Here is a 13,288-nt window from a genome sequence, read left to right on the forward strand (position 1 = left end):
GGCAACCATATCTCCTTCCCAGCCAACCATCAACCTACGTTTATCTGCCCCTCTGACTTCAGCTTTTCATCCCCTCCTAGGGCTGCCAAATCGGCCCGGGGGGCAGGGTTCCCCCCGCTTTGGAGGCCCGATTTCCGCTGCGGCAGAATCGGGCCCCGGGGGGAACCCCGCCCCCGGCGTGCACGTCACTAGGAAGTGACATGGGCACGCCGGGCACGCTGGGGGTGGGGCCACGGCCATACAAGGGAAAACCATAGAGTTTTCCCTTGTATGGCCGTGGCCCCGACCCCAGCGTGCCCGGCGTGCCCATGTCACTTCCTAGTGACGTGCACGCCGGGGGCGGGGCCTACCGTCTGGAGAGCAGTTTTAATTCTGAGTAATCTCCAGCCCTCACCTGGAGATTGGCAGCAATGGTTCCCCAGGAGGAAAAGTACAGTCTTTCTCTGCAGTGAAGACCAAAGCAGCTTACACCATTCTCCTCTCCCCCTTTTGATCTGCACAACAACCCTGTGAAGTAGGTTAGGTTGAAAGTCTGTGACTGGTCCAAAATCACCCACTCAACTTCCACAGCAAGAACCTGGGTCTGGCAGACCCTGCTTTGAAGTGCTACGCCTAGGGTAACCAACTTTCAGGTGGAGCCTGAAGATCACTGGGTATCACAACTGAACTCCTGACAATAGATCTCTCTCCCCCTGGAGAAAATAACTGCTTTGGAGGGTGGACTCTATGGCATTCTATTCAGCTGAGGCCTCTCCCCTCCCCAACCTCTGGCTTCCATAGACTTCACCACAAAATATCCAGGAATTTCCCAACCTGGAGCTGGCAACCCTAGTCAGGACTGGCCCCAGTGAGTTCCCCACAAAGGCCTGGAAAGGACCTCCTGCCTTTGCCTTTTTACTGACAGAACCAAGTTTGGTTGCCTAGAAACAGCAACTGAGGGAAACGTTAGTCCCACAGGAACCAAACAGGAGAAGTGTCTTTGTCAGGACAGATAGCCATTTTGGCAGTTTATTCTGTCAGGGAAGAGTGTCTAGGCTGGCAGTGGGTTGGGGAGAGGAGCGGACCCAGCACCCAACCAATGGCATGCGAGTACTCTTAAGTGGCGGTTGTTGGGCCAATGGCTGATGGAGTGCACAGCACAGCCAATGGGAGAGCTGGAAATGGCCAATACGCAGGGCAGTTATATATATAGGATGGGTAATTGAATGATGATCAGATTCTTTCATGTTGCAGCAAGGAGGTTCTGGTAATATAGTAGTAACATGATAAAGAGGTTGACTTCTTTCTGTTTTTTTAAAATTTCTACAAAACAAAGTAATAGCCAGAAATAATAGCCTTCAGAAGCAGAAAAGGCAGCCAGTTTAATATTTGTCCTATGTTGTTTTTCAGAACAAAGGTTTGTTGTAGAATTGCTCAAGACCAAAAGTTAGCGAGAAGAAAACTTTCTACATAACAGACAAATTAACAAGAGGATCCGCTGTATTGGGTGAACAATATGTGTATAACCATTTGATACATCTGTAAAATTGCTTCCTTGGGATCTGAAGTGATCATCAGAAAAATAATTTTGAAACAGCATGACTAATTGTAAAGAAAGACTTGTCTGCAGCAAAACAAATGGTAAAGCTTACCATGGAGGAAGCCATGCAGATTGGACTATAAATCTAAACACAATTCAGTCTGACAAGTTCTTGAACCTGCTTTTGAGTATGGTTCCCATTGCTTATCACAAAAGCCAGGAAGAAAGACTTAAGAAAGTGAATGGTCTCTGGCAAGATGGATTACAGCCATCAGGACACAATTTCAGTGTTAGAACTGATCAACACATGGATTACCATCACTTTTCAGAATCTACTTTTCATCATGGTAGTAATGGACACAATTCTTCAAGCTGTAGCCCAAAGTACGATAACTTCGCAAATTACAATTATTCAGATGGAGTGGACGCAACAGACACAGATCCTATGCTGCAGGACAATAATGTATCTAGTGATGGTGATGAAGATGTCCTTGTGGAAGGGAGCAGAAAACAGCCAAAAGAATCTAGCAGCATTATGGCACTGCAGATTCTCGTACCATTTCTGCTAGCGGGATTTGGGACAGTGTCTGCAGGGATGGTTTTGGATATTGTGCAGGTTGGTAACATGGCTTTTTATTACACAGTTAACTCATTTACTTACTTATTGTCCATGTTTCTCACTGGGACTCATAGTGGATTACAGAGAGTAATAGATTCTTTTTAGTTTTATTTTTAAAGAGTATTGATTCTTTTTAATTTCCAGTTCATGGTGGCATTTGATATTGGTCTTTTTATTTTATTTTTAGAAATGCTATTCTTTTTCATGGTCATTTCCATCTTGATCTTTCTACATTAAGTTGTGCCAAGTTATATATGTCCTATGGGATATCAAGGACAGTAATACTAATTCTTAAATATGAGACTGGGTGATCTTGTGCATTAAGAGGGCCAACCAGAGACAAGGTATCAATTTCTAAATTAAAAAAAAGAACATATGCACTCTGCCAAAACACCCAGTAAGCACTGAATATACTGCTTGCTCTCTAAGTTTTTAAAATGGCTGAGTGCTGCTTTTTCTCTCTCTCCGAGAAAATTGCCAGTTTATAGGATACTGGAGGGAGCCCCCCTCCATCTCAAAATGTAATCTCCAGGGTACTTATACATTTTTAGGGCTCTGATCACTTTTATGTTAAAAGGTTCTTAGGGAATTAAGAAGGATAGAAATAAAAATGCATTCTTTCTTCTTAGTTATAATCTCCCTAAGATTATTTAAAAAGCAGTGTGGTCATGAAATAGGGATGAAATTAAGGTTAGGAATTGCATCCCCAGTCCTAATTTTTCCCTCCTGAACTTTCTTATATTAACATAATACCCCTTTTTACATTGTACCACTCAGGTTAGAACTTCTTACTAATTAGTCAGGCTTATAGGGCAGATGTCCCCAGCGTTGTGCCCATGGGCACTATGGTGCCCTCCATCACCTTTCCTTGTGCCCACCAGCTCCTTTTAGGAAGTGTGCAGGGCCAGGTGGGGCTTTTTCCCAGCAGGGCTTCTGATTGGCTGTGCAGATTAAAATTATTTATTTATTTATTTATTTATTTATTTTTCGCATTTATACCCTGCCCTCCCCGATGGGCTCAGGGCGGCTCACAGAGGCAAGGAAAAAACCGAGCCATGATTAAAACATATGATACGTAGTAAAAGCAAAATGTATTCTGTTAAACAGAGCTTCTGCCTGGAATGTTGAAGAGTTGCTTTTAGAGTTGCATCTGTGCCATTTTTTGGTTGGCCTCACTTCCTGTGGCAGCCATTTTGTGATTGTGCCCACCACCCTTTGTGAGAATTCCAAAGGTGCTGACAACACAAAAAGGTTGGGAACCCCTGCTATAAGACAATAACACTGCTGCATTAGATCTCTTGACGTTCAAAGCTAACAAGTTTAGCAATCACACACAGTCCTATCTACATTGCACCAGGGGCAGGGAAGAATTTTCTGATTGATTATACTTCCCTGTGTTTCTTCAAAGCCACCCCACACACACACACCTTGAGACTAAGTTCTGTGTAGAACTTGAAGAAGTGACGTCATCATGTTGCTGACGTTGCGCAGCAACGCTCTAGTTTTTGGGCAAAACTCTGTGGTAAATTTGGTCTCAAACCATAGAGTTTTGCCCAAAAACTAAAGCAGTGGTGGCGTGATGATGTCACTTCTGGGCGACGTCATTGCAAGAGCACATGGCAGAAGATCCCAGCAAGGCCTGAAGATCCCTCCGCCAGGAAGGAGGTAGGACCTGGCAGCCCTATTCTGAGCAGACCTGCTTAGGGTTGCCATCTAGCCTTGTACAAGCAAAGAATTTCTTTCCCTTACAAATATACCATGGCCCTAATAGCTTACTGTTCTATTAGCATCTGTTTGTTCTTAAAATATATCTTAACACACACAAAAAATGGAAAAAAAAGATGTACGCAGAGGTGCATCCATGCCAGGGTTGTTTTAAAAGTTTTCCTATCAGCACCTCTTCCCGCTAAACCTGCAGTCTGCTTTTCAAACTGCTGAGTGGGGGGGAAAGAATAGAAAATAGCATGTGTGCTGGAGGCAGTTTCCCTTCTAGCAGCTGCTGTTGTTTTGTTGTGTTTAGCAGCTCTGCTGAGGTGAAAACCATCAATGAAGCCCCAGCTGCATGCACAGTTTTACCTCTGTGTGTGCGTGTCATTGCTTTTCAACCAAAGATTCTGTCATTGCCTACTATAAATAGCAAGTGACTACTTGTTTGCATCAAAAGACGTGAAACCACTAAAGTGATCTGTGTTCACAAGGTATGATTTGAGATGTGCGAGCATTACTTATTTAACAGAGTAAGTGTTGCACATTGATCTTAGAAGTCGAGTTCCATTCCAAGGTGGGCTTTGTGTCACATCCCATGATGATGGCGCAACTGAGTCAGGAGCAGCAACGAAGGCTTCCTTTCTCAAAGCGGATCACTTTTTCATCTACAGGATTACTCTAATGAACTCTGAGCCTGAAATGCATGGGGGGGGGACATCTTGGCTTGCGCAGGCTCATTTTACTGGCCTGGGCAAGCACGATGCTAACTCCCCCTTCCCCTTCACCACCTTTCTTGGTCATCTGAACAGGGCAAAAAGAAGCAAGACTTCCACATGGTCATTAACAATTTGGCATTCCAAATTATGTTTATGTACTGCTAAAGGCACTGATTTTAGATTTTATGTTAGACATTGGATTGATCTAATCTTTAATTAGTGAGATATACCAATATTAAAGTATCTCATATCCTTGGTAATAACTGTTATAGCATATTGCCAGAAATATACTTTCATGTTGCTGTTTTAAAATAAATAATATCCATATTCTTATTTTCCTTTTTGTAAATCAGCATTGGGAAGTGTTCAGAAATATTACTGAAGTTTTCATCTTGGTTCCTGCACTGCTTGGCTTGAAGGGAAATTTAGAAATGACTTTGGCATCCCGACTGTCAACAGCTGTAAGTAGGTGTGGCATTTTGAGTCAGTCTCAAAAGTGCATATGAAATGAGACATGTTTGCAGTCTCTTATCATATAAGGGGCCGCTGCTGTATTTATTTTTATAGATTGACACCTGTAAACTCCTTTAGTAGCCTCTTCTCTGGGGGTAACTGCTGAAAGAAGCCAACCCTTCGCAGTCTTGCCCAAATATCTGAAAAAGAAAGGAGGCAGTTATTTTAATCAGCTTTCAATGGCTGATAGTTGGTAGTCATGTTCCTTCACTGGCTATTCCCAGTGAACTCTCAAAGGGAAGTTTCAATCGATAGCAGGTTGGAGCTTTTTTATGTGGCATGTCATGCATATATTGTGTGTTGCCCAGTCGGTATCGCTAGTCTTTCTTGATCATACCCTCCTCAGCAGTTGGTGTTCCATTGGATGACAAGGTAGATAGGACCCAGCAATTTAGATCAAACATGCAAGAAACACATTGCTGAACAAGTTCACAATATAATGAATTAACAATGAAGATACTGCTTTAATTGTTGTTTTGTTTCAACAGCTGAATACACCAAGAGACCAAAGTCTCAGCACAAGCAGGACGAACTTTCCCAGGCTTGACTGTCCGTTTCGACTTTGCGTCTTTATCAAACGTCAGTTTGTAGTTGTTTGTCTTCAGTACATGGTTTTCAACAATATGTGCATAGTTTCAAAGGTGGCTACTTCAAGCTCTCATAGTCAACAATTCCCTTCTGGATAATTGTTGACTATGAGAGCTTGAAGTAGCCACCTTTGAAACTATGCACATATTGTTGAAAACCATGTACTGAAGACAAACAACTACAAACTGACGTTTGATAAAGACGCAAAGTCGAAACGGACAGTCAAGCCTGGGAAAGTTCGTCCTGCTTGTGCTGAGACTTTGGTCTCTTGGTGTATTCAGCTGTTGAAACAAAACAACAATTAAAGCAGTATCTTCATTGTTAATTCATTATACTGTGAACTTGTTCAGCAATGTGTTTCTTGCATGTTCCTTTGGATGAGACACGTCCTGTTCTGAAGTGACACGCTCACAAGAGTGATGCTTGACTCCCCTGGATGCACTTGTTAATGTCTTGTTCCCAAATACCTTTCTCCGATTTTGTTTTGCATATATGAATGTTACTGCAAAATTCTCAGTGAAAAATACTAGCAGTATTTAAAAGTTGTCAATTTTTCTTTATATAAACTTATACTGTATAGCTAAAAATAGTAAATTCCTGCATGTGTGCAGCTAGATGGATAGATACCACACAAGCCTCTGTGGAGATGAAGCCTGTTTTAAGTGAGCACACTGTCAGCCAACCAGAACATTGTCAGACAACCTTATGACCAAATCAGTCACATCAGACATATATAATGAGCAGGAGAGCCAACTCTGGCATGTGTGTTATTGCCATTATCCTCACATCGTTCTTACAAACATGGCAACTCCCAAACTGCTTATATCCATTATGTTCTTATTCTGAAATAAACAGGGTAGGATTCCATTTTTGTTTCTTTTCCTTTTGCTGCCGACCTATCTACTAACGATACATCAAGGAGCCTAATGAGTAAAAGGAAACTCCCAATTGTTCCAGCATTTTATAGCCCAAAAATCCTGTGCTTCATAATTGTTTCACAAATTGTGTCACTCAATATATAATGTTACAAAGCAGAGGTTGTCAACAGATGACCTGTGGGCCATGAGTAACCTTGAAGCAACTGCAGCTTTGGCTTGTGAGTGAGTCAAATCTGAGTATTTGCTCTGATGTTTTAGAAATATTATATAATCCTTATGGTTGCAAGGACAAGTTTGATAATGTTACAGCGTAAAGTGTCAATTGTCCAGATTCATCGTTCATTTCTTCTTATTTCTTCTAAGGCCATGTATTAAGATATTTCAGTTATGAACATGTTTTCTCTTTCTTGAAGGTAAATGTTGGGAAAATGGATTCTCCAATTGAGAAGTGGAATCTGATCATTGGCAATTTGGCTTTAAAACAGGTGAATATGTTGGGTGTTACAAGTTAAAACACTTCAGTATTTACTGGGTTAATTATGTTTGTTAAGTCACATGTTTGTTTGTAACCAATCTGTTTAGACAGTTAGAAAGCCCGGGAACTTCAGAGCTAGTTTGTTGTTCTGATTGGAAACCAAAGTGCCAAGTATTAGCATTTTATGGCTTCTCTTCCCGTCTTAGTGTTCTTTGTTCTGACCAAGAAGAAGAAGCTGCCATTCTGCCATTTCAGTTTAGCTGTAAGGATGTAGACATATAAGCTCTTTGTTATTTTATATCCTGTGTACCTTTTCCCATGTTAGGTTGTAGTAAACTTTTTATTCTTTTAAACACACCACGGACTCTGCCTCTTTAATACCCTGCTAACAAACTTTAAATCAAGAATCCCTACAGAATATTCATAAGAGTTGCAGTGTCATTGCAAATCAGCATATTCTTATCAAACATACATATCCATAAAGTTCTTGAGCCAGGTGATTCAGGCTTACACAAAATGAATTGGCAAGTTTACACGGTAGTTAGGGTGTCTTGTGTTACTAACTTGGGTAAGGCCTTCCAGTTTCTTTGGCCACAAACCCTAGAAAGTTTGAGAGGAAAAAACAGCAAAAGAAAATTGCATTTAAACTGTGCTTCGGCAAGACAGAGGAAAGCTGACAGAAAAATCTTCATCTGGAAGGTACAGATGAAACAAAAAAGCTTTGTAGAATTCTTCCTCCAGTTTTCCCACTGGGGTAGAATGCTAGTTTCTCACCGTACCTCATTTTGCAAGTTTCAATATATTGTATTTTAGGTGCTTTATAACTTAGTAAAAGTAATTATGGAGCATATGTTCCAGCTCTATTTCTGCCCTTTTTGGAAGAAGGGAGAGAGGTCCTAGACAATACTCCCTCTAAGCTGTGGAGTCTTGTGAGCAAAAATTCTACTTTGTGAGCTACTGGCATTGAAGTTGTGAGCGAACGATTTGGCTACAGTATAAATCAGTTTGCTCCGGAGCCCTCCTTCCTGAGCTAAGACAAAAATCTGTGAACCGGAGGCTAAAAAACTGTGATCTAGCTCACAGTAACTCAGCTTAGAGGGAACACTGGTCCTAGATATGAACAGCCATTCTCTTCTGAGTATGAAGGGGGGTGGGCTGGCTGTTGTACAAACACAGATTAATAACTGCTTGATCTCGTGTCCAGTGATGCATACCGAATGTCTGTACTTTTGTAATGTTAAGTAAATATTTCTTTTTTATTTGTAGGTCCAAGCAACCGTAGTTGGATTTTTGGCTGCTGTGGCAGCAGTTATATTGGGCTGGATTCCTGAAGGCAAATATCGCTTTGATCACTCAGTCCTTTTGTGTTCCAGCAGCGTGGCAACAGCCTTCATAGCATCTCTTTTACAGGGTAAGAGAAATATTGTTATAAGTTTTGAGAGCCAGTGTGGTGTAGCAGTTAGAGTGTTGGACTGGGAGACCCGGGTTCAAATCCCCACTCTGCCATGGAAGCTTGCTGGGTGACTTTGGGCCACTCACGTGCTCTCAGGCTAACTCCCCCCCCCCAAAAAAAATCTCCTGTTGTTCTAAGGATAAAATAGAGGAGAGGAGAATGAAGTAAGCTGCTTTGGGTTCCCATTGGGGGGGATCAAGGTGGGGTGTAAATGAAGTAAGTAAAAATGCATAAATAAGTATCTGTGAATGCAAAGACAGTTCACTCCCACATAAATATTATCCAGGGTTGGTAGTATTTGACTTGTGGCTTATTTATGTAGTGCATTTCTTATCCTGCTTTCCTCTACCAGTGAGGGACCCGAAAAGGCTTATAAAAATACAAATACAATTTAAATAAACTGAACACAGCATATGAACAAGCAAAAAAAAACCCCAGAAGATACACAAAACATCCTGGGCTGGTGTTATTTATAAACTTAAGCTGTCATGCAAAATTGTTTGCTGTAAGTCCAGCTCTCAGCTTTATGTTAGAACTCCATTTGTGCCTGGGGTGTGTGGGGGAGGGGGCAGCAGGATGACTCTGGGAAATTGCACCCAGCATCAGTTCTCAGCCAGGTGGCTCTCAGCAGCTTTCTGCAAGTCGTGCGTCTGGGGAAGGCTGGGGTCAAAGGACCTGAAGGTGGCAGGTGCCAATTTGGGTTACAGTTCATGTTTACGAAGAAGGACCTGCAGATGCACTGGGCATTTGGAGCCCTCTACCAGCAAAATCCCACCAGTCCATCTCATATTTTTGAATTTTACTTCTGTTGTTGCTAATAACCCTTGCTATGTTTGCAGGGGATTGTTGGTTAGCTGGGCTAGGAAGGATTTTATCCATGGCTGTGAATGGCTAATAGACACTGGGGTTTTTGCCTTCCCCATAGTGAAGAGTATTTTATTTATTTATTTATTTAATTTTTTATCCTGCCCTCCCGCCGAAGTGGCTCAGGGCGGCTTACAACATTAAAACCAATAAAACAATCCATGTAAAACAATCTATCACAGTACAGTAAAATCGCAATTTACACACAGTACAACATACCCATGGCGGCGACCATAAAGTGCTATCATGCTTGGTCTGGGTTATTAAATGCTTGGCGGAATAGCTCCGTCTTCACCGCTCTCCGGAACTGGCGGAGATCCCGGAGAGCGTGGATCTCATGTGGGAGCTGGTTCCATAATATTGGTGCAGCCAAAGAGAACGCCCTAGTTCTAGTGGTTGTTAGTTTGGCATCCCTAGGGCCAGGGGGGACTAAGCGGTCTTGCGACTCCGATCTCAGTGCTCTCGGGGGAGCTTTGTATGTTGGCTGTACTGTTAAAAAGAGCATAACTTTCACAACTGGCTGCTGGTGTTTAGGCATTGGCTGGGAAATATAGTACAGATTTGGCAGGGTGGATTCCCTGCATGATTCTAAAGGGGGGTCCCCTTAAGGAGCTCTGAGGACGGTGCACAGCAGCCAAACTCAAGGCTGACATGTTAACCATGCCCCCAGGAAGCTGGTGACAGGCAGTGGCTTCTGCCACTTTCAGCCCTAATACCAGGCTTCTTCCTTGGTTAGCCTAGCATGCATCCATTGTCCTCAGCCTATGCTATATGAGGCTCTGAGGAACCTATAATCAGTAAAGTTGTGATCTGATGCTCTGTGGGCCTGTGTCCTTCTCCCCACCCCCCACCCCCACACCATGGGCTGATCCCTACTCTGGGCACAAGACACTGAAAAGAATCCTTTTCTAAAATATTCTTGTTTGGAGATGTGGCATGAGACTGACAAGCTTTCTTCTTCCAATATATGTTTAGGAATAATAATGGTTGGAGTTATAGTTGGGTCAAAGAAGACTGGCATAAATCCTGATAATGTTGCAACCCCCATTGCTGCAAGTTTTGGAGACCTTATTACTCTTGCCATACTTGCTTGGATAAGTCAGGGTCTTTATGATTGCCTTGGTGAGTATTATTTCTTTGAAAAAAATGTGCTGCTAAATATTTCATTGCCTTTAAAATATCCAAACTTCTCCCCTCTGCTACCAATAATATAGGGTATTGTTTTGTTTGTTCGTCTGAAAACAAACAATTCACTTAGGAACTTCTAAACTGGGTAATAGGCTGAAGGAGAATTGTGTGCGGAATGAGAATTGGCTGTGCAGATTAAAACGACAACAGCATTGGTTCGGCAGCCACACTTTGTCCCCTCACTATTCCTGAAGGTCCATCAATCCCCGGGATGGGACTGGAAAGTCGTGGTAGGCTGTAATGGGAGTGGGAAATTCAGAACAGTCCCTTCCATAGTACAGGATCCAGGCCTCCCTTCTTGTAAAATGGTGAAGAATTGGCGGCATTCCAAGGAGAGATTTGGTTGGCACTTCCGTTTGGCAGCTTCGTCGGCAGGACATATGCTATAAGTATTACATATTCCATTTTTAAAAGGATACATGTGCAGAGTACAGTAGAGTTTGTTGACATGAATATAATATCAGCATTAATTATATTAGTAAGTGCAGAGACGTAAGGCAAACAGCTTTATTCAAGGTACAAGCTTTTGTGCGCAAGCACAGTTCCTCAGATACAGTGAAACAGAATTTCCTCAGGCCCTACATACAGGAAAATGGGGGGCAGCCATCAGGAAGGGCCACTCAGAATCAAGATGCATAAATAATGCTGAGATTGTATGAAGGCGGCCAGTAAGATCAGTGAATGGCAGCAAATTAGCACACAAATGCAAGAGCCAGCAAACAGATGTGAGGAAATTCTGTTTCACTGTATCTGAGGAAAGTTCCAGGTGGTCTGAAGTAGTAGAACAAATTAGAGTCCAGTCCAGTGGCACCTTGTTGGTCTTAAAGGTGCCACTGGACTCTAAATTTATATCTGAGGAAGTATGCTTGCACATGAAAGCTTATAGCTTGAATAAAATTTTGTCGGACTTAAACTTTGTTCTCATTAAATACAGTAGGTTAGGAAGAAGCAATGGCTTGAAATCAGTTGCAAGTAGTACAAGCAAAGTGTAACTGATACGTCTCGTACTACCACCACAGCCAAATTTATCTGCTAAGTGTTTACAAGTGTTTGGAGTACTAAGCCCCCCCCCCCCCCACACACACACTTGCATTATGGCACTTAAGAATTCTTTAGAATGGGAGCAATAAAGATGCTTTGAAATTACTTGTCAAGTGTGGCAACTTGGAGGAAAGCAGGATCCATTAAACAGGTTGTCAACCAGGGAAGCAGATGGGACATCAAGCTGCAAAACGGGGAGTCAGAGTACCTTTCAGACGGAGGAGCCAGGCCAGCTTCAGAAGCTTTACGGGAACACGTGGAAAGTTACTGATCTCCTTGGCGTTTTCTCAAGCCAGCCAAGCAGGCAGCTACAGTGCCATTTACTGGCTGTTTGGTAAACTGAGCAGGCCAATAGCTGACAGTTCTCACAAGTCACTGGATTGGCACAGAGACTGGTTCTTGCTGCCTGAGTCCTCAGTTTGGGCAGGAGGGCCTTAAACTGGCCAACAAGTACTTGCCAGGTATCTACCTGGGCTAGCATTTGGCAAGTAAATTTGTGTAGAGTTTTAACAGGCCTGAAGAGGTAGACGCTTTTCCTGATAATCTCGCTTCAGTTTCTGTTTTTGTCCCAATGTGGAGTTAATAGAAATTTTCTAATAACTTTTTTTTTTTTTGCCATCAAGTCATAGGTGACTTATGACAAGTCTGTGGGGTTTTCAAGGCAGGAAACATTCAGAGGTGGTTCACCTCTGCGTTGTGACCCTAGACTTCCTTGGTGGTCTCCGATCCAGATAGTAACTACAGCTGACCTTGATTCACTTCCGAGATCTGATGAGATCAGGCTTGCTTCGGCTATCCAGTGTCCCTGCCACTCGGCAGGGAAAAGTGCGCTCGAACTGCGGCTAATGTGAGCCGCAGCAAAGTTGAGACGGCGTGGCGGGATCTCACGGATCCCCCGAGCCGCGGCGCCGTCGCTCCCCGGCACGATCAGATGTCGGGGAGAAAGCGACGGTGGGGAGGGGAGCCTGGCGAACTGCACATGCTCACACATGCGCAGTTCGGCCAGGAGCCGGGGATGCGCCGGCGCAAGGACGCGCCGGCAATCCCACGGTTAGCGTTGCTGCGGCCCTTCGAAAAGAACCACCTCGGTAGGTGGTTATTTTTTGGTGCGGAGCAGCGCTGGAAGGGCCGGATCAGGGACGGAGACGGTACGCTTCCCAGATGTTGCGGTGGGATCGCGCCCGTTTGCTCCGCCCCCGTTCCGTCCCGCTCCCGGCCCAAAAGGCCTCATATGGACAGGACCCAGGTCAGGGCAATGGTGATGGAAAGTGCCATCAAATTGCAGGTGACTTATTGCGACACCGTAGGGTTTTAAAGGCAAGAGACGTTCAGAGGTGGTTTGCCATTGCCTGCCTCTGCATAGTGACCCTGGACTTCCTTGGTCGTCTCCCATCCAAATACTAACCAGGGCTGACCCTGCTTAGCTTCCTGGCTATGATGAGATCAGGCTAGCCTGGGCTATACACGTCAAGGCATAATGTATAATCTATGATAATATCTCTTTAGAACACTAGAGGGTACTAGTGAGCTATACTTCAGAAATCTTTGGTCATTTAATTTTTCCCCCTTCCATAACTGCCAAGTTTCAATATTAAATCAATGGGACTAATTTTCAAGTTAAATCTGTTTTAGGATTAGTATATGAATGTAAAAAAAAAAACCTAGGGCAAGTCTTAACAAGTGTTCATTCGTGGTACATTTGATACTTTTAATGTTACCTTTGGTTT

At 43.2% G+C, this 13,288-nt stretch overlaps 1 protein-coding gene across 1 annotated transcript in view; it reads left to right on the top strand.

The window, feature by feature from the left end:
• The first annotated feature begins 1,577 nt into the window (after window positions 1-1,577).
• Window positions 1,578-13,288, top strand: part of SLC41A2 (solute carrier family 41 (magnesium transporter), member 2) — a 41,678-nt gene continuing 29,967 nt past the window's right edge. Inside the window, exons 1-5 of the mRNA XM_015427581.1 lie at window positions 1,578-2,135; window positions 4,915-5,022; window positions 6,954-7,025; window positions 8,282-8,426; window positions 10,308-10,454. Coding sequence (XP_015283067.1) covers window positions 1,578-2,135; window positions 4,915-5,022; window positions 6,954-7,025; window positions 8,282-8,426; window positions 10,308-10,454 — 1,030 coding nt within the window. The remainder of the gene's footprint in view (window positions 2,136-4,914; window positions 5,023-6,953; window positions 7,026-8,281; window positions 8,427-10,307; window positions 10,455-13,288) is intronic.

The sequence above is a fragment of the Gekko japonicus genome, unplaced genomic scaffold, assembly GCF_001447785.1.
Source record: "Gekko japonicus isolate JY-2015 unplaced genomic scaffold, Gekko_japonicus_V1.1 scaffold28, whole genome shotgun sequence".
NCBI classification, from domain to species: domain Eukaryota; kingdom Metazoa; phylum Chordata; class Lepidosauria; order Squamata; family Gekkonidae; genus Gekko; species Gekko japonicus.